The sequence below is a fragment of the Dipodomys merriami genome, unplaced genomic scaffold (genome assembly GCF_024711535.1).
Source record: "Dipodomys merriami isolate MVZ:Mamm:240054 unplaced genomic scaffold, mDipMer1.0.p SCAF_5, whole genome shotgun sequence".
In the NCBI taxonomy this organism is placed as follows: domain Eukaryota; kingdom Metazoa; phylum Chordata; class Mammalia; order Rodentia; family Heteromyidae; genus Dipodomys; species Dipodomys merriami.
The window spans coordinates 61,394,060-61,413,312 of NW_027206068.1; the positions used below are offsets into that span (position 1 = coordinate 61,394,060).

A 19,253-nucleotide genomic window follows, 5' to 3' on the forward strand; every position below is an offset into this window, starting at 1 on the left:
CTCTACCACTTGAGCCACAGCACCACTTCCAGTTTTTTGGTGGTTTATTGGAGATTAAGAGTCTCACAGACTTTCCTGCCTGGGCTGGCTTTGAACCAAGATCCTCAGATCTCATCCTCCTGTGTAGCTAGGATTACAGATGTGAGCCACCAGTGTCCGGATTGATAGTACCTTTATAAAAAGGTAGCTGTAATCCTAGCTACTCAGAAGGCTGAACTCTAAGGATCATGGTTTGAAGTCAGCCCAGGCAGGAAAGTCCATGAAACATATGGACCACCAAAAAGCTGGAAGTGGAGCTGTGGCTCAAGTAGTAGAATGCTAGACTTGAGCATAAAAGATCAGGGACAGGGGCTGGGAAGGTGGCTCAGTGGTAGAGTGCTTGCCTTGCATGCATGAGACCCTGTGTTCGATTCCTTAGCACCAAATAAGCAGAAAAAGCCGGAAGTGGTGCTGTGGATCAAGTGGTAGAACACTAGCCTTGAGCTGAAGAGCTGAGGGACAGCGCCCAGGCCCAGAGTTCAAATCCCACGACCAACAACAACAACAAAAAAAAGATCAGGGACAGTGCCCAGGCCCCGAGTTCAAGACCAGCATTAAAAAATATCTCAACAATAGCCTATAGGCTCTGGAAATCCCCACAAATATTGGGGAACTGTTCTGAATTACTAAACCACTACTGCTTTTATAAATCAGAAGCTATAGAAAGCATCAAGATAAGTAAGAACACAATAACATGAAATAGTTTGGAGTGTCTGGCTGTATCTGTAACCACATGATCTCCAGTGAAAAGACGCCTCCATAATTAAGACATATTAATATTATACTTTATAAGAATACTAAAAAGACAGCATTCATCATCTAGGCATCATTATTGTTCAAATGGCAATTTGTTCCATTTAGCCAGCCAGCCTTGGCTTGTGGTTTATCTGCTTCAATTTTAAAATGCAATCAGAGTGTTTGCTAAAGCTAGTGTTTCCCTTACTAAACAGGTACAGAGGCCATAAAAAGCTTCTATTTTCAACTCTTCATATGAATGAATCACTTTAGATTTTAGAAGTTAGCATCTCCTTATAGAAGTTGAAGTACATATGTTTAGATTACTTTCTCAAAACCATTTAAGACAAATCTAAACTCCAATTTTATACATATCTCACTCATACCTAATTACTAGAAAGAAAACAAAAGCTATCTACCCTATAGCTACTATTATTCTACTCTATCAGCTCAACATCTGGTATGACACATGAGGACTTCACTACTTAGGTAGAATTCTAATTTTAAAGGGCATTCTTTTGCTTACCTTTGTAAGAGTACAAGAATGCTTGGGAGAAGACTTTCATTCTGTGCCCCAAATTTAGCCAACGCACTTACAGCAGCTATTATACCACAGAAAATGAAGCAACATAAATATCAGTGTATCACAGTTAAGCAATAGTTATTTTAAAAATTAGACAAGTATACATGTTCTCTCTGATATGTGAAAATTAGATCCAAAATGCACTGGGATATGACAAATTACACAGGATTCTAGATACTCACATACAGTGAGACTAACAGGGTATAGTCTTAGGAGAGAATCACAAAGATAGAATAACCAAGCACTTCTTCATATGTATATAAAATAATATTCATACTAAAATGGACTCCAAAGATATGGAAACAAAGGACTTTTTATTAATTTGTTTTTTTTTCTTTTGCTCATGATTCTGCATTCTTTCTGTGGGAGGGTGGGAGAGCACAGAATCTGAGGAAAAAGGGTGAAAAAGTACAGCAGTGAAGGGAACTGGATATTGATGACAGTGAACTATATAACTGGTGGGTGAAGATGGGAGGAAGGAAATGGGAGAGAATGATGGAACAGATGACACTGTATGGAAGGAAATTTACTTATTAACTAACGCATATAAATGTAACCCCTCTGTATACCATCTCTATAATGACAATAAATTAGCCAAGTAGCTGGTGCTCAATGGAGATGAAGTATCTTGTTTCCTTGGTCCTACTTCTTTGACCCATTTAAGTATAAATAAAATTCTTCCACCTCTAGAGAGCTCTACATAGTAAATATCATCCATGTGCTCAGGAATATTTTTCTATGTGAATATTTTCTACGTGACTTATGCTTCTACTCAACACAACCCCTTATATATTATCTCATATGATTAGTTCTAATCGCAAACAACTAGCCTCAAACATAAAAAGAAACTCCATTGTTAATATTCCTTTCATTCAATAGACTCACTGGCTTTCTTAATGTCTATCAGTAATTGTGGTAGGTGCTTGGAGTAGAAAAATTAAAAAGTAGGGTCTCTGATCCTAAGAAATTACACTGCAGTAGAAAAGATAGGTAATTAAAGAAATAATTACAAAGTAACAAGTAAGTTGCTTACAGAACTATCCAAGATGCTAGGTAAGTACAGACAGGGAGACTTAAAGCAGAACTGCAAGTAGAAAAGTAACCTAGGTCAACACTAACTGGAACTAAATGTTAAGACCAACTTACATTGGCCAAATATAAAAGGCAGGAAAAGAACCTTAGAGGCAGAGAGAATGACCAGTACAAATGCCCTGTGTTGAGATCAGATAGTGTGATGTATTACTGTACCAGGTATAGGATCCATGTTGGGGGGGGGGGGGGAAGAAGGGAGGTCAGAGGTAAACCAAATACCAAGGTGAACAAACATAAGAATATTAAAGAATCTAACTTAATTTCTTCAGCTATTTTTAAAGTATTTAAAAACAAACCTTCAGAGGAGTTTCAAGGGAGAGGGCTAAATTGTATTGTGAAATGACTGGACAAGAGTTCATGAGAACAGCTAAGTTTATCTCAGTCAGATAGGGTTGAGAGTTAATGAGAGCTAAAGAATTATAGGAGGAGGTCACATTTTCAATGGGAGAGATATGCGCCTGTTCATATGCTAAGGGGAAGGAAGGCTTGGAGAGGAATACACAGAAAACACAAACACATCCATATAAATTCAACATACATGAATGCTTATGGCTGTAACTCTGGAGAAAGAAATGGAGCAGCCATGATAATATTCCTGTTATACTGCAAGCTGTCTGTAATACAAGGCAAAAATCTGGTTGGGGCCCAGGATAGGCTCAATCCCATTAACATATCAGTCTTGCAACTTCACTGTTCAAGTTCATTATCACCCTCTTAAGTATTTCAAAAGACCAGCAATTTCATCATTACTAGTTCAACGACTTACCGGCTCTGACCGCCTCATTTTCCAGAACAACCCTATTGAAAATGAAGCGGATGTATTTGGAGGGGACAGGTGTTCTGGGTCCCTCTTTGCCCAACAAGTGTAGAATCTTAGTAGCCAGAACAGTGTGTTCACAGTCCTCAATGAATTCACAAAGGTGGGCTAGACCTGCTTCTTTACTCTCAGGATTCTCCTCCACAATGCTGATTATACAGTCCACAATGGCTCGCTTATATTCAAAGCCTCCCTGGCAAATGAGAAGATAAAACCACCACTTATTCTAAGGACACTGTTTGAAATAATGCTTGTGATATTCAAATTTCTATTCCTCTTTTTCATTTAAAATAAACAACAAATTTCTGCAAAGTGTTAAAACAAACAAGTTTAGTAATGATAAAACAGCCAACCACATTCAAGCGCATAATGATGAAGAAGACATGCTCAAAACACTATGATTATTTCATGGCAATCATGAGAATTATGACTGCAATTTATTATGGTTAGAAAACAGTCTACCTACATCATCTCGAAGCATGTTGGATAGAAAAGTCATCATGACACTGTGCTTACGAGGGTATTTCTGACAGAGAGCACTGATTGCCTGCACAACCACCACCTGCAGAAAAATGAAGAGATTATTTACCACACAATGACTGTATGACCCTCACCTAGTAAAACACAAAGAGAGGAAGTACATCTTCAGAACCTTAGCTAGGAGATGTTCTTCCCCTGTGAGTTCCTCCAAGCCAAGAAGGCACTACAATTACCTAAAATCACAATAATGCTTCTTTATAAAAGATCAGCAAGGAGCCCCCCCCCCAAAAAAGGATTTCCACTGAAAAACAATGGAAAATTATATTCATTCAATAGATCCCATCCATTGTCCCTCTCCAAGAAAATAAGCACATGTAAATTCTTAAAGCTGGACAGATAATGAGCTTGAATACACTGACTCCAACAGAGGAAATAAAGAAACCTATCCAAAAACTACTTCACAAAAATGTTTGCTAGAGGAATGTTAATATAAATTTAAAAACAAGTGTTAAGAAAAGCATAAGATTTTCTCCTCTTTTCAGTTAATATGTTAATCTATCACAATTGCATGGGTGCTAGTAGAAAATAAGAATCCTAGGTAAGAAATGGCTGACAGTATATTACAGCAACAACAGCAATCAGCATTTGGAGGCTAGTTTCCTCAGCCCAAATCTAAGACCATTCTAGAGAGCCAGAAAATACCTGGATCCACAAACGGTTGTATTACAGGATAAGAAAGAACACTAAGGAATGGCACATGACTATTTAATATTGGGTAGTAAGCCTGCCAACCCTTTGTTCCAAAGGAAAACATTACCAGACTAACTAGTAAGCATATGTGTGTTCTACACCAGAGGGAGGATTCTGTTTTTCTAGGGCAGTAAGGAAACGTGACCTCTAGAGGAAGACTGAATCTTCTAAGGCTGTGTGGCATCTTGTACTACACAAGGGGCAGAGTAGGAAAAAAGGGTAATTAGTGCCTAACTTGCATGATGTACAGAAGCACACACCCATAGGGAAATATCTCCCTCAAACCAGATAGCATTAAGTTTGTACAATACAATACTTTCAGAAGATAGAAAATGTCCATAATCCATAATCTTTTTAAGAAGCAATGATAACTAAAGCTAATACACACAAATACACACACACATACACACATACACAAAGAAAATATCGTATCTTCACAGGTGGGGCATGGGGAGAAGAGATATGCTGTTGTGAGTAGTTGTGACTATTGAAGGCATTAAAATGGTCTACATTTTCTTTTTTTGTTTGTTTTTTTGTTTCTGGTTGTTTTTTTTGGGGGGGACGATCATGGGGCTTGAACTCTGGGCTTGGACACTGTCGCTCAGCTCTTTAGCTCAAAGTGAGTGCTCTACCACTTGAGCCACAGTGGTTTATTGGAGATAAGAGTCTCATGGACTTTCCTTCCCGGCTGGCTTTAAACCACAATCCTCAGATCTCAGGCTCCTGAGTGGCTAGGATTACAAGCATAAGGCACCGACACCTGGCTTAATGGTCTACATTTTAAACTTAAATCATTAAAATGGAAATGGGAAAATAATAAAATAAAGCAACATATGGATCTGTTTCTGTAAAAGATCTATATAAGTGCACTGAAAAAAAAGAAGAAATTCCAAACAGCTCAGTTAATATTCAAACTACAGATTTCAAGAGATTAGGTTAGACTTTTAGTGTTTTCCATACTACACACATAAAAAAATAATAACTCACATTGAAATACGTTCTTTATTATTTCATTAAGACTTCTGAGGTAAGTACTATCACAATCGCCAAGGTATGACTAAAGAAACCAAAACAGCCAGAGGTCACATGACTATCTTGGGTCACATATCTAGTAAGTGACAGACTCAAGATTTAAACCCAAGGGTTTTCATTCTAGAGGTCATTCTCTAAGTGACAGCCTCCCCCCGCCCCCCTCCATACTACTCTCCCTTCTTTTTTGGTTCCTTGAGACTGGTCTATGTAGCTCAGCCTGGTTGAAACTCACAATCCTCTTGCATCAGCCCCCTGAGTGCTAGGATGTGGACATTTTTGTATACTTTCATACAGTATAAATACTATTTCTGCCTACATTATTACATTCTAGCTGTCAATTCTTCATTCCATTTCTCTGGGTTGGGAGGTAACTTCTGTCTTACTATTTTATGCTAGGGATTTTTGGAATAGAAAGTAAATGGAAATTCTTTAGTAAGGTTTATACTGCTTTCCAGAGTGGTTGAAGAAGTTTACATTCCCACCAACAGGATAGTAGCATTCTTTTCTGGGGCATATCCTTACCAGCATCTGTTATTAATAGTTTTGTTGATAATGTCCATTCTAACTGGGGTGAGGTAGAAGCTCAAAGTAGTTTTGGTTTGCATTTCTTTTATGGCTTTTAGTAAGGTCTAGTTTATCAAAATTTCTTTTGTGTCTTCTGTTAAAAATATTTTTCTTACTCCAGGGTCATGAAGATATCCTGCATTCTCTTCTAAAACATTTATTATTTTGCTTGTACACTCATATCTCAATCAACTTGGCATTGGATTTGTATGTGTGGTGTGAGGTAGGGTGAGATTGGATGAGTAGGCAGAAAGGGAACAATAAAGCAAACGGAGCCAAAGAACCACCATGACACCACATCTAGGTATACTTTGCTGAACAACCTGCTTCACAAACAAATGTTGTGGGAAGTGTGACCTACTTCTAGAAATTCCATCTAACGGTCACCAGAAGGTATTTTCCCCACTGTGCCAATTATCCAGACGCCTTATGTGCCTCTCACTGTACCTATGATGCACGAACCTTCCTTCAGTCACCATCTTGGCTGTGAGGATACTTTACTAGGTCAAACCACTCCCTGTATTCCAGTTCCTGGAAAAGCTCCACAATTATGTACATAAACTCAATATATCTAATCTCCCACAGATGATAAAAAATAACTAAGGTCCAGGAGGTTGTAGCACTCCACTGCTTGGTCCAGTAGCCCAATCTCAATTTCCTCTGAATCTATATTCTTGCTCTTACTTCAATAAAACTTGCTTTTTAAAACGCTGCATTTGCCACTGATTTCTTTCTTTTGTGAGACCAAAAAGCTGCCACTCATCTCCAGAGATAAGGGTTACAATTTACCTTAATTTTCCATATAGATACCCAGTTAAAGAACTTTCATGTTTTCAACTCACTTTTTATCTTAATACAATCAATACCTAAATCCAAATATATTGGAAAAGATAAAAAAATAAGAATAAACAAAACAACGAACCAAAGTCTTAAATAAACCTTCTACATGAAAGGATATAAATACTGAAATATTAGGTGACAAGTAGGTAAGATGGAAGAGATAACAAAATCTGAGAAATCAGAAAATCTAGCTTTTGGTCTTGGCTGTGTTGGTAATTTATTATGTAATATTAGGTAGACCAGTCATCTTTTAATGCTGTATTTTCCCCAGTTCCCCAGTGGACAAAAAAGAAAAAGGAGCAAATATGAATAGTAGAGATTCTTGCCAACAACTCAAACAGACAGAGCAGTTAGTATCTACATATGATTATTAGATTTACACTGACAAGTTTTGAAATTTTACATAGCTCAAACCTTTAAATGAATCACTTCTCAAGCTTGTTTTCCAACAGTATCTATTCCATTTCCTTATTTCTTTTAGAAGGCACTAAATAATGGAGAAATACTTTTGGAAAACACAGTGGGAATCTAAATAGAGCATGTCCAGTGAAAATAATGGTATTTATATTGGTTTGTGATCTATTTCTTTGTATACAGTAGCATACTGTATACACAGAAATCAAGAATTAAAAAACATAAAAAAGATCACAGATGACATTTAATAGTACTTAGCATAACAGGACTTATTTTTAAAAGTTAAAAGTACAGGCAAATTAGTGATATAGGAAGAAACATTGCCAATTACAGAGTCTGGCCTAACAATCTGAAATGGCTTTATAAATTTTTGCAACTCTTTTTATGACATGTTTCATAAATCTATTGCAAGTATATATTACAAACATATGTAGTATAAATTACATATTTAACAATAGAAAAAAATGTACTCTGTGTACTTTGTTTTTATAATATATAATCACTTACAGTACAGATTTTTAAAACAGAAGTTCTATTATCTAGAATTTCCAAATGTTCCCCTCTGCCCCTTCTGATCACATTCCATTGTTTCCTTCCCAGAGATTATCACTCTCCTGAATAGCTTTCCCTATTTCCTGGCTTTTCTTCAGCTTACCTAATATATCCCCAATTAATATACATAGTTTAGTTTGCTTGTTTTTTTAAGTATTTATGCAAATGCTATCATATTGTATAGACCTCTGCAAATTACTCAATACATTTACAAAAAATTAGTGTATGTTAATTCCATGCCTGAAGTGATCCTATGACTCCCAAAGTAAATTTTTTTTATATATTATACATCATCAGTGGGGCATGGTAGCACACACCCAATCTCAGCACTCAGGAGGCTGAGGCAGAAGAATTTGAGTTTGAGGCTAGCCTAAACTACACAGAAAAACTCTCTCACAAAAAAAAAAGAAGAAGAAGAAAGAGTATACATCTTCAATTTTACTAGATATTCTTGGATTGTTTTCAAAAGAAGTTTACACAGGAGTATATATAAAGAATTCCACTACCCATATGCTTACCAACAATTTCTTTGTGTATGTTACTTTTCTAAAGTTTTAAAGTTTTCTGACACTGAAGCTAATAAACTATAGTCCAGTCTTGTCTGCATTCTTCTTTTCTCTCCACCTTTTCTTTCCTCTAAGATTAGGTCTTGCTTTGCAGCCCAGTCTGTCCTGGAACTTGATAGCTAGGCTGGCCTCAAACTTATGATCCTCCTGCCTTAAGACTCCTGAGCGCTGGGATTACAGGCATGAACTACTCTATGCTGAGCTTGCATTCTATCTTTTGTATCAGAGATGGTATAAACCATAGATGGTTTTAACTTTTTAAAGAGTTGTAAAGAAAATAACAAAAACAGGTCTAGAATCATGGCTCATGTTTATAATCCCATCTACTTGGGAGGCAGAGATGATAAGATCACATTTTGAGGCTAGTCTAGGCAAAAAGGTTAGTGAGGGCCCTATCTCAATAAAAAGTCTGGTTATGGTAGTAAGTACCTGTTACCCCTGCTACAAGAAAAGCATAATTAGGAGGATCACATACAGTCTCAAAGTACTCAAGCAAAACAGAAGACTGTACCTGGGGGGAAAAAAAGAAAAAATAATAAAAATAATAATTAAAAAGGTGTTCCAGTGGTAGGGCAAGAATGAGACCCCCATGCATACTGCACAGACAAACAAACAACCTTTCTCCCCACACACACACAAAATAAGAACAGGCAACAGATAATGGAGAGGCCCAGAAGCTTAAAATAAGTATTTTAAAGTCCTTTTTAAAGAAAGGTTTGCCAGTTGTTCTAAAACCTCCTTTTACCTAAGTTATTTTACCTACTTTCTTTACTATGCCATTCTGTTTGACAAATGGCTATTAAAACAACTTCATAATCCCTCAAGGTTTCCCAAAGATTCAAAATGTTAATTTGCATATGCAAGGTAAGTTTGTTTTCTAAAATCTAGGAGTGGCTGAACATCGGTGGTTCAGCCCTATAATTAGCTACTTGGCAGGCTGAGATCTGAGAATTGTGGTTCAAAGCCAGCCAGGACAAGAAAGTCTGTAAGACTTACCTTGGAGCTGTGGCTCAATGGTAAAGCACTACCCTTGAGCAAAAAGCTTAGGGACAGTGCACAAAACCAGAGTTCAAGCCCCAGGACTAGCCAGCTCACACATGCGTGCGTGCATGCGCGTGCGCACTCACATGCATGCACACACGCACACACGCACACACACATCTAAGAGTATACTAAGCACTGAGTAATATGGTCTATCCCGTCACATGGCTGAGTATTAAGTAAGAACAAACAACAGTCCTTCTATTTTCCTTTTCTTAACAGAAACTGTGTTCTTTGATCATTTCTACCACATCCTCACCAGTTCTATTCAATACTGTTCTATTCAATAATAAGGCAAGAGGAAAGAAAGGCAAGACATTTAAAAAGTAAAACTGTCTCCATTCACAGAAGACATGAATATTTATATGGATAAACCTAAGGAATGTGCATTACAATAATTAGAACCAATAAAAGAACTCAGCAAGGTCACTTGATACCAAGTTAATATGGAAAAATAAATATATTTTATACATTAGTAGAAAATATCATTTGGTTATTTGCTATACATAAAAAGATGTCACAGCATACTAAAGGGGAGACAAAGTATTTTCAACAAATTACCCTTGAAGTATCAGTATTCATATAGAAAAACATTGAACATATCACACACATTAACTTGAGTCAAAATGTAAAAACTAAAATCATAAAGCATTTTGAATAAAACATGAGAAAGATAAAAGCTACCTTTATGACTTGGAGGTTGACAAGAGTTACTTAGAGAGCATATAGCAATAACTATGAAAAGAGAAAATTGATAAATTAAGACCTCATAAAAATTAGAAACCTCTATTCCTCAAAAGACACTGTTAAAAAACACACACACAAACCACACATGGGCAGAAAACATGACCATCTTTAAACTCTCACCTTAAACTCATCTGAGATTTCAGACACAAAAGAAGATATCTGCTTCATGAGCCTGTCCACACTGCTCTCGCTTCCAGTTTTAAGGAGAGTAGTAATGGCTAGGGTAGCAATGCTTCTGTTTGAGTCTGTGATTAAATTTTCTAAATCCAGGTTGCAGGCAGTAACAGCAGAGGGATGCTTCATTGCCACCTTGTGAAAGGACAAGGGAAAAAAAAAGTAAACACCCAGTTTTAATTAAGAAAAGTAAACACCCAGTTTTAATTAAGAAAAGTGGCAATACAAAGGGGGCAGTTTAGTGAAAAGCAATTATTTCAAATGAGCATGGTAGACTCTTGGTTTGTAATCCTCCTAGCTAGTTGGGAGGCTGAGATAGAGGATAGCAGTTCAAGGCTAGCCAGGATCAAAAAAAGAAAAAAAGTGTGAGAACTCTTTTTGACCAATAGCTAGATGTAATGGCTCATGCCTATCATCCTAGCTTTATGGGGGGAAAGTGGGTGGATCATGGGCCAGGTGCATGCCTGGGTAGGAAGTTAAGACCCAATCTTAAAAATAGCCAGTGCAAAAAAGGTTGGAGATGGGGTTCAGCAATAGAATACCAGCTTTGCAAACAGAGGACTCAAACACTAAAGTATTGATAAAATGTAAAAGAAGGTAATTGTTTTAGGAAGAATGTTTTTAATTCATAGTAAGATTCATCAGATATATCCTTTGATAAATGAACAACTGCCACCATATAGCAAGCCCAGATCTCTCTTGTTAAGTTCTTATTACCTTTATAATAATATCAGCCTTTTATTATATATGGCATATATATGTATATATGGCCGATACTTCCTTATAGGACATATGTCCATGTTTGTCTGCTCTGCTAGATGTTAGCACCTCTAAGAACAAGAGCTACCATACTGCTCAAGAAAGACTTAGAAAACTCTTGTAATTAAACAAGTCAGCTGTAGTCACACTGGAATATCATGGTCACTAGGAGAACCTGTTTCTTGTCTCTGTTATTTATAGAATCTATAACTCACAACTTTGTAAAGCATCCTCATTAAACGCAAACTAATGAAAAAGTAAGTCTACTTATCCTACTTTGCAAGGGTAGCCATAGGTTTTGTGTAGAAATATCAGTATGTCTTTAAGGTGAAAGGCTGCCCAGGACCAGTGGAAGTAATATGAAAGAGATTACACCAAATTATCTTTCCCCAAATTCACAAACATGTGCATTCTGAGATACCTGGCTATACAATTATAAATGATAGAATGAGTAGATTATCTGCACTGTCCAATGATAACCACTAGCCACATGTGGCTTAGGTGTACAGGAAGTATGATCACAATGACTAAGGATGAAGTTATTTAATTTTAATTATTTAAATTTAAGTAGCCATTTGTGGTGAATGGCTACCATGCTAATTAACAGGGTAACTCTTTTTTTTGGGGGGGGGGTCCAGTCGTGGGGCCTGAACTTTGGGCCTTGGCGCTGTCCCTCAGCTCTTCAGCTCAAGGCTAGCACTCTACCACTTGAGCCACAGCGCCATTTCCGGCTTTTTTCTTTTTGCTTATGTGGTGCTGAGGAATTGAACTCAGGGCCTCTGGCATGCAAGGCAAGCGCTCCACCACTGAGCCACCTTCCCAGGCCCAACAGGGTAACTCTTGAACACAAACTGCTTCCAAGTCAGAATTACAATTTTCTACTGAGTAATAGTAAAAATGCCTTACCTAAGGCAAAAAATAAAAATGAGGTTTAATAGAAGTCCATAAATCATGCATGATAAGCTTGAAGAAAAGCCAAAAGAATCACATTTAAGGTTCTCAAACACTGATATAAGTTTGTGGTTACCAAAAGGACACCTACCTTGTTTAAGGTCCTTACAGCTGCATATCTCAAAGCTGGCTTAGGAGAGCTGCAGAAAAGTTGAAGAACTAAAACAGCAACAAGATCACTATGAATACTGTTCATTTCATTATCTATCACATAGCTGAACATATGAGCCATAATAAATCATTCATTTCACAGAATCAAAACTCATATGAAAATGAATCAAAAATAGAAAAATCTCTTTTTATTCAACTATTTAAAACTTTAATAAAAGTTTCCTTTTGTACATATTAATATATCCATTAATATTTGAATGTAAATGATAGAAATACTAATGGTCGAGAGCAAATGGGCTCTCTGAACATTAAATATTACTAAATATAAACACTAAATATTACTTTTCCTCTAAGTATAGTTATTTCAAAACTTTTATGTAGGGAAACAAATCCTTCATAAAATAAAACAATGCAAAAAAATTACACATAAACTATCAGATTACAAAAACTATAAATATAGAACTATGGTTTAAAAAAACAGCTCTAAAGAATTATTCTATTCTGCAGATCTATTGAGATTAAAACTTAAAAACATCAACAAAGGCAGCCACCTGGTCAAACTAACCTGAGACAGCAGGTGCCAACTCTCTGGCAGTACAGTTAGGAAGATGGATGATAGCAGAAGCAGCTTCATAAACCACCATTTCATGTTTATTTCGCAAGCAGCTCTCAATGAAATCAAAGAGTGGACTTTCATGGCTGCCAACAAGTTAATATAAAACATTGGTTAGGTATCAAGTAAGGAGACAATACGCATAATAGCTAAAAGCATGCTACAATGAGATACAGTTTTGGACTGGTGGAAAAGGGACTGCTGAAAATTCTCATCTCCAAAAAGCAATGAAAAAAACTGTCAAAGCAATTCTTTCCAGAAATGTAGAACTTAACCAAAGACTTGTAACAATCCTGTTAGCATTTATTCAAGAAAAACACTTTAATCTTGGCAAGAATGGTGAGCTTTTTAAATGCGTAACTTCCTCTAACCCCAATTCCCACTCCTTCCCAAATCTATTATAGTTTTGGAAAACAGCAGCCTCAACCACTGAAGTTATGAAAGCCAGCAGACTAGCAAAATAAAATCATCATAAATATACATCACAATAATAATAAAAAGGAAGAAAGCTATATAATCATGCTTTAACAACAAAAAATTAAACCAGGCACTGGTATCACATGCCTGTAATCCTAGTTAGTTAGGAGGCTGAGATCTGAGGGTAGTAGTTCAAAGCTAGCCCAGGCAGGAAAGTCTGTGAGACTATTATTTCCAATTAATCACCAAAAGACCAAAAGTGAAGCTGTGGCTCAAGTGGCAGAACATTAGCTTTGAGCACAAAACGCTTAGAAACAGAAGTGCCCAGGCCCTGAATTCAAGCCCCAAGACCTGTATGTATGTATGTATGTACATATAAATAAATAAATAAATAAAATAGATAATTATAAGACAAAAGAAGAAGCAGTGAACGGTGGCCCCCCACAAAAGTCAGTAGACATTATCCCTACAAAAGCCCAGGTGTTTGACTTATTATGCAAAAAATTTCAGTCAGCTAAATAAATACGTTCAAAGAACTGAAGGTAACCTTGTGTACTGAATAAAAGCGAAATCATAATGTTCCACCAAAGAGAAAATATCAAAAAAGAGATATGATATTTTTAAAGAAACTGCATAAAGGTTTTGACTTGAAAAGTATGATGGAATGAAAAATTAATGAGGGAGGTACAATAGCAGATTTGCACTCACAAATAAAAGAATCAGCAAAACTGAAGACGGGCTTTATCTGAAATAAATATATACCTGACATATAAAGATCAAGAAGAATAAGTGAAAAAAATAAAAGGAAAAGATGAATAGAGAGTTGAACAAGAGTATCAACTTGAGTTGCTTATGAATCCTAGAGTTGCTTATGAATCCTAGAAGGAAAGCAAAGAGACAAAAGAGTGAAAGATCTAAAGAAACAACTGAAACCTCCCGAACTTGATGAAAACTATAAATCTCCACATAAATTTGTTGAACCTCTTGAGCTCAACAGGATAAATAAATCTCAAGCAGGATAAATACATAGATACACCATATCAAACTGCTGAATATAAAACAAAAGGGTAAATCCTGACAGCAACAACATAACATTACATCACACTATTTAAAGAAAAAACAGTACAATTTGTAGCAGAGATGCCACATGAAACAAGAACAAAATACTAAAAGCAAAAGAGAAGACTACTGTATCCAACAAAGCTCTCTTCTCAGAATGAAGGCTAATAAGCATATTCCTACATAAGCAAAGAATGAGTTCAATACTAAATGCACTAAAAGATCACTTTTTAGCTAAGAGACAATGACATTGAATAATCAGGGGAAAACAGAGCACCTGAAATAGTAAATATGTCAGTTCACAAAAAATATTCTACAGATATGTTTCTCTTTTAATTATCTTAAAAGACAAAATTACATAAAGCCATCATTATTTTAGTGGACTTACAACACATACATAGAGCATACATGAGAGTAACAGCAAACAGGAAGAAAAAGGAAGTAAGCCTTCATTAGAATAAAGATTTGATATTTTGCCGGGTGCTAGTAGCTCACGCCTGTAATCCTAGCTACTCAGGAGGCAGAGATCTGAGGATCGCAGTTGAAAGTGAGCCGGGGCATGAAAGTCTTACCTCCAATTAACCACCAGAAAACTGGAACTGTGTCTCAAAGTAGGAGGGCACTAGCCTTGACCGAAAAAGCTCAGGGCTCAGGCCCTGAGTTCAAGCCCCATGACCAACCAAAAAAAAAAAAAGATTCAGTATTTTACTGGAATTAATAACAATCTGAAATAAATTTTGCTAAATTCAAATGCATATTATAATCCTTCCAGCAACTTCTAAAATAAATGGCTGAAATATTGAAAGGGATTAAAATAAAACACTAAATATACTTAGCTAACACAAAAAGACCCAAAAAAGGATGAGAGGAATGTCAGTAGCAAAACTTTAAAGAACAGCCAGATGGCACGATAAAGCCAATAATATCAAGAATTATACTAAATGTCAATGGTCTAAAAACTTCAACCAAAATGTAGAGTAACAATGTTTAAAAACAAACAAGCAAACAAAAAAATCCAAGATCTACTAGTAGCTCACACCTACAATCCTAGTTACTCTGGAGGCTGAACTTTGAAGGAGGAGGTTTGAAGCCAGCCCAAGCAGGGAAGATGTTGAGACTTTTATCTCCAATTAATCACCAAAAGGGCAGAAATGGATCAGTGGCTCAAGTGATAAGAGTGCTAGCCCTGGGGGCTAGCCTTGGGGGGGGAGGGGGGAGGCGGGAAGGGGGCCAGGGAAGAGATCTCATGGTTAACGCCTAAGCCCTGAGTTCAAGCACATCAACAACAACAACAACAACAAAGATCCAACTATTAAAAGACATAACTTAGAACCAAAATTATAAGTACAATAAAAATAAAAAGATGGGGGCTGGGAAGGTAGCTCAGCAGTAGAGTGCATGCCTTGCAAGCATGAGGCCCTGGGTTTGATTCCTCAGCACTACATAAACAGAAAAAGCTGGAAGTGGCGCTGTGGCTCCAGTGGTAGAGCACTAGCCTTGAGCTGAAGAGCTGAGGGACAGCACCCAGTCCCAGAGTTCAGGCCCCATGACCGGCAAAAAAAATAAAAAATAAAAAATAAATAAAAAGATGGCCAGGCAATAGTGGATCAACTGGTAATCCTAGCTACACAGGAAGCTGAGATCTGAGGATCACAGTTCAAAGCCAACCAGGGAAGGAAAGTTCATGAGACTCTTTTCTCTAGTAAACCACACAGGATAAAAGATGTGACTTTTATCAGAAAAAGAAGTGGTGCTGTGGCTCAAGTAGTAGAGCACTAGCCTTGAGCAAAAGAAGCTCAGGAACAGAGCCAAGTCCCTGAGTTCAAGCTCCCAAGTCCAGCAAAAAATAAAATAAATAAAAATATGTAACAAGAATATGTCATTCAGACAATAACTATGAGAGAATATGAATAGCTATATTAATATTACACAATACTGACACAAACATGCATTTCACAATGATAAAGAAGTACGTAAGGAAGGTATAACAATGATAAATACAGGGGCTGGGAAGTTGGCTCAGTGGTAGAGCACTTGCCTTGCATGCCTGAGGCCCTGGGTTCGATTCCTCAGCACCACATAAGCAAAAAAAAAAAAAAAAGCCGGAAGTGGCGCTGTGGCTCAAGTGGTAGAGCGCTAGCCTTGAGCTGAAGAGCTGAGGGACAGCGCCCAGGCCCAGAGTTCAGGCCCCACAACCGGACCCTCCCCACAAAAAAACAATGATAAATACACACACACATACAACAGAACCCAAAATATATGAATAAATTGACAAAAGTAAAGATCACTTAAAAATAATGGTTAAAGTTGTCTATATTCACTCAATAACTGATAAAAACTAAAAACTAGACAGAAAATCACCAAGGATCAACACCATCAAACAATTCAACTTAAAAAGACTAACTGTAAAATATACATCTGTTCCATATGCATCTGGGCCATTCCCAAGGATATGTACCAGGTTATAAAACAAATCTGTCTTCTCTTTTAAGAATCATACAAAGCATGTTCTCAAATCACATCTGAATGAAATATAAATCAACAACAGAACTCAAGGAAATTCCCTAATACTTAAGACTAAATAACATACTTCTAAATAACCCACAAGAAATCAAATAGGAAATGAAACATTTGAAACTGAATAAAAATAATATAACAAATCAAATTTAAGGATTTTGCCTAAAATAATGGCCAGAAATTTCTAATTTTTAAACCTATATCAGAAAGTAGAGATAGTCTCAGTAATGTTTAATAATAACATTTTAAAAATTAGGAAAAGAGCCGGTTGCCAGTGTCTCACGCCTGTAATCTTAGCTACTCAGGAGGCTAAGATCTGGGAATCATGGTTCAAAGCCAGCTGGGGCAGGAAAGTCAGTGAGACTCTTATCTCCAATAAACCACTCAGAAAAGTGCTAGCCTTAATCTAAAGAGCTCAAGGACAGCACCCAGGCCCAGAGTTCAAGCCCCACGACTGACCAAAAAGAAAAAAAATTAGGAAAAGAGGGCTGGGAAGGTGACTCAGTGATAAGAGTGCTTGCCTTGCATGCTGATGCCCCGGGTTTGATTGCTCAGCACCACATATGCAGAAAAAGCCAGAAATGGTGCTGTGGCTCAAGTGGTAGAGCACTAGCCTTGAGTTAAAGAGCTGAGGGAGCAGGGCGCTGGTGGCTCACGCCTGTAATCCTAGCTACTCAGGAGGCTGAGATCTGAGGATCGCAGGTCAAAGCCAGCCCAGGCAGGAAAGACTGTGAGAATCCTATCTCCAAGAAACCACCAGAAAACCGGAAGTGGCACTGTAGCTCAAGTGGTAGAGCACTCGCCTTGAGCTGAAGAGCTGAGGGACAGAGCTCAGGCCGAGTTAAAGCCCACGACTGACCCAAAAAAAAAAAAAAAAAAGAGCTAAGGGACAGCTCCTAGGCCCAGAGTTCAGGCTCCACAACTGACCGGAAAAAAAAAAATAGGAAAAGAGTAAACAGCTTACAGCAAGCTGAAGAAAGAAAATAGTAGATTGTAACACAGGTTAACAGACTACAGAAATTTTTATTTAAAATCACTGCAACACTAAGTTGGTTCTTTCATTTTTGGTAATACTGGGACTTGAACTCAGGGCTCTCTACCACTTGAACTGCACCTTTAACTAAACTCAGTTCTTTGAAAAGATATAAAACTGACAAGTCTTCAGCTATACTAAAAACAGGTCTTAATATGGACACAAGCATCTTTAACAAAATATCAGTAATATATAAAAATAACTATGCCTCACAATGAAGTGATGGTATTAATTACATGAATACAAAGCTGGTTTTATGCCAGGAAATCAATTCATGTTATATACAACATTAATCACACAAAGATGAAAAACTACATTCATTTTAAAATATGCAAGAAAATCAACTGACAAAATTCATTATCAATTGTATCTTTAAAAAGGCCTATCATTAAGAAAGAGGAAATTAGAACCAGAATGAGCTACTACTACATATCCACTAGAATCTATATACATATATAAATAAATAAGTATACACACATACATATACACACATATTGTGTGTATACAGTTCTGGGATTTGAACTCATAGCTTCAAGCTTTAGGCAGATCCTCTACATGCCTCCAGTTTTGCTTTTTGTTAATTATTTTCCAGATAGGACCTCACTTCCTGCCCTGTAGTATAGTTAGAACTTGTTTCACCTATTCTAGACTTCTTGTCACTGCTGAGATCACAGGTGCAGCAGATCTCATCCAGCTTGTTTTTTGCTTAGGCTGGCCTGGAACTGCAATCCTCCTATCTCTGCTTCCCATGTAGTTTAGGGATAACAGATGTGTGCCTAGCTTTGCATTGAGAAGGAGGTCTCATACACTTTTCTGTCTGGGTTGGCCTTGACTGTGATTCTCCCATTCTCAGCCTGCTGAATGTCTAGAATTATGTGTTAATCACAAGCACCCAATCAGAATTAGCTGATTTTGTTTTTTTGTTTTAAAGATACCACCAGGGAGTATCACAAGTTGAAGATAATGAAAATTGGTATTCTCATATAAAATATAAAATTGTATGGCTAGTTTGGAAAACAGCTTGTCAATTTCTTTAAAAGTTAATTGTAATCTAACTCAGTTATTCCATTCATGGGAATTTTCCCAAACGAATATGTATGTCCACACAAAGCTTTTTTCTTGGCTGTTCATAGCAGTATTATTAATAATAGAAAGAGAGCTGACCCAAATGGCCAATAACCAATGAACAAATAAACAAAATTTAATTTATTCACACCATAGAAAATTATTCAGTCTGGAATAAAGTATGGATGCAATATTATAATACAGTGATTTTAAATGCATGCTAAGTGAAGTGTAGCTTTATTTCTATTTACATGAAATGTTCACACAGGCAAAATTTATACTCAAAAGGCAGCTAAGTGGTT

General features: G+C 36.9%; 1 protein-coding gene across 2 annotated transcripts in view; it reads right to left on the reverse strand.

Annotated features, from left to right (window-relative positions):
* The window catches only part of Copg2 (COPI coat complex subunit gamma 2), a 109,671-nt gene that overhangs the window by 52,432 nt on the left and 37,986 nt on the right, over positions 1 to 19,253 (reverse strand). For both annotated transcript variants that reach the window (XM_069996778.1, XM_069996777.1), the window contains 6 exons: positions 12,813 to 12,946; positions 12,228 to 12,295; positions 10,373 to 10,561; positions 3,733 to 3,828; positions 3,216 to 3,459; positions 1,301 to 1,376 (listed from right to left, as the gene is read on the reverse strand). In XM_069996778.1, coding sequence (XP_069852879.1) covers positions 1,301 to 1,376; positions 3,216 to 3,459; positions 3,733 to 3,828; positions 10,373 to 10,561; positions 12,228 to 12,295; positions 12,813 to 12,946 — 807 coding nt within the window. The remainder of the gene's footprint in view (positions 1 to 1,300; positions 1,377 to 3,215; positions 3,460 to 3,732; positions 3,829 to 10,372; positions 10,562 to 12,227; positions 12,296 to 12,812; positions 12,947 to 19,253) is intronic.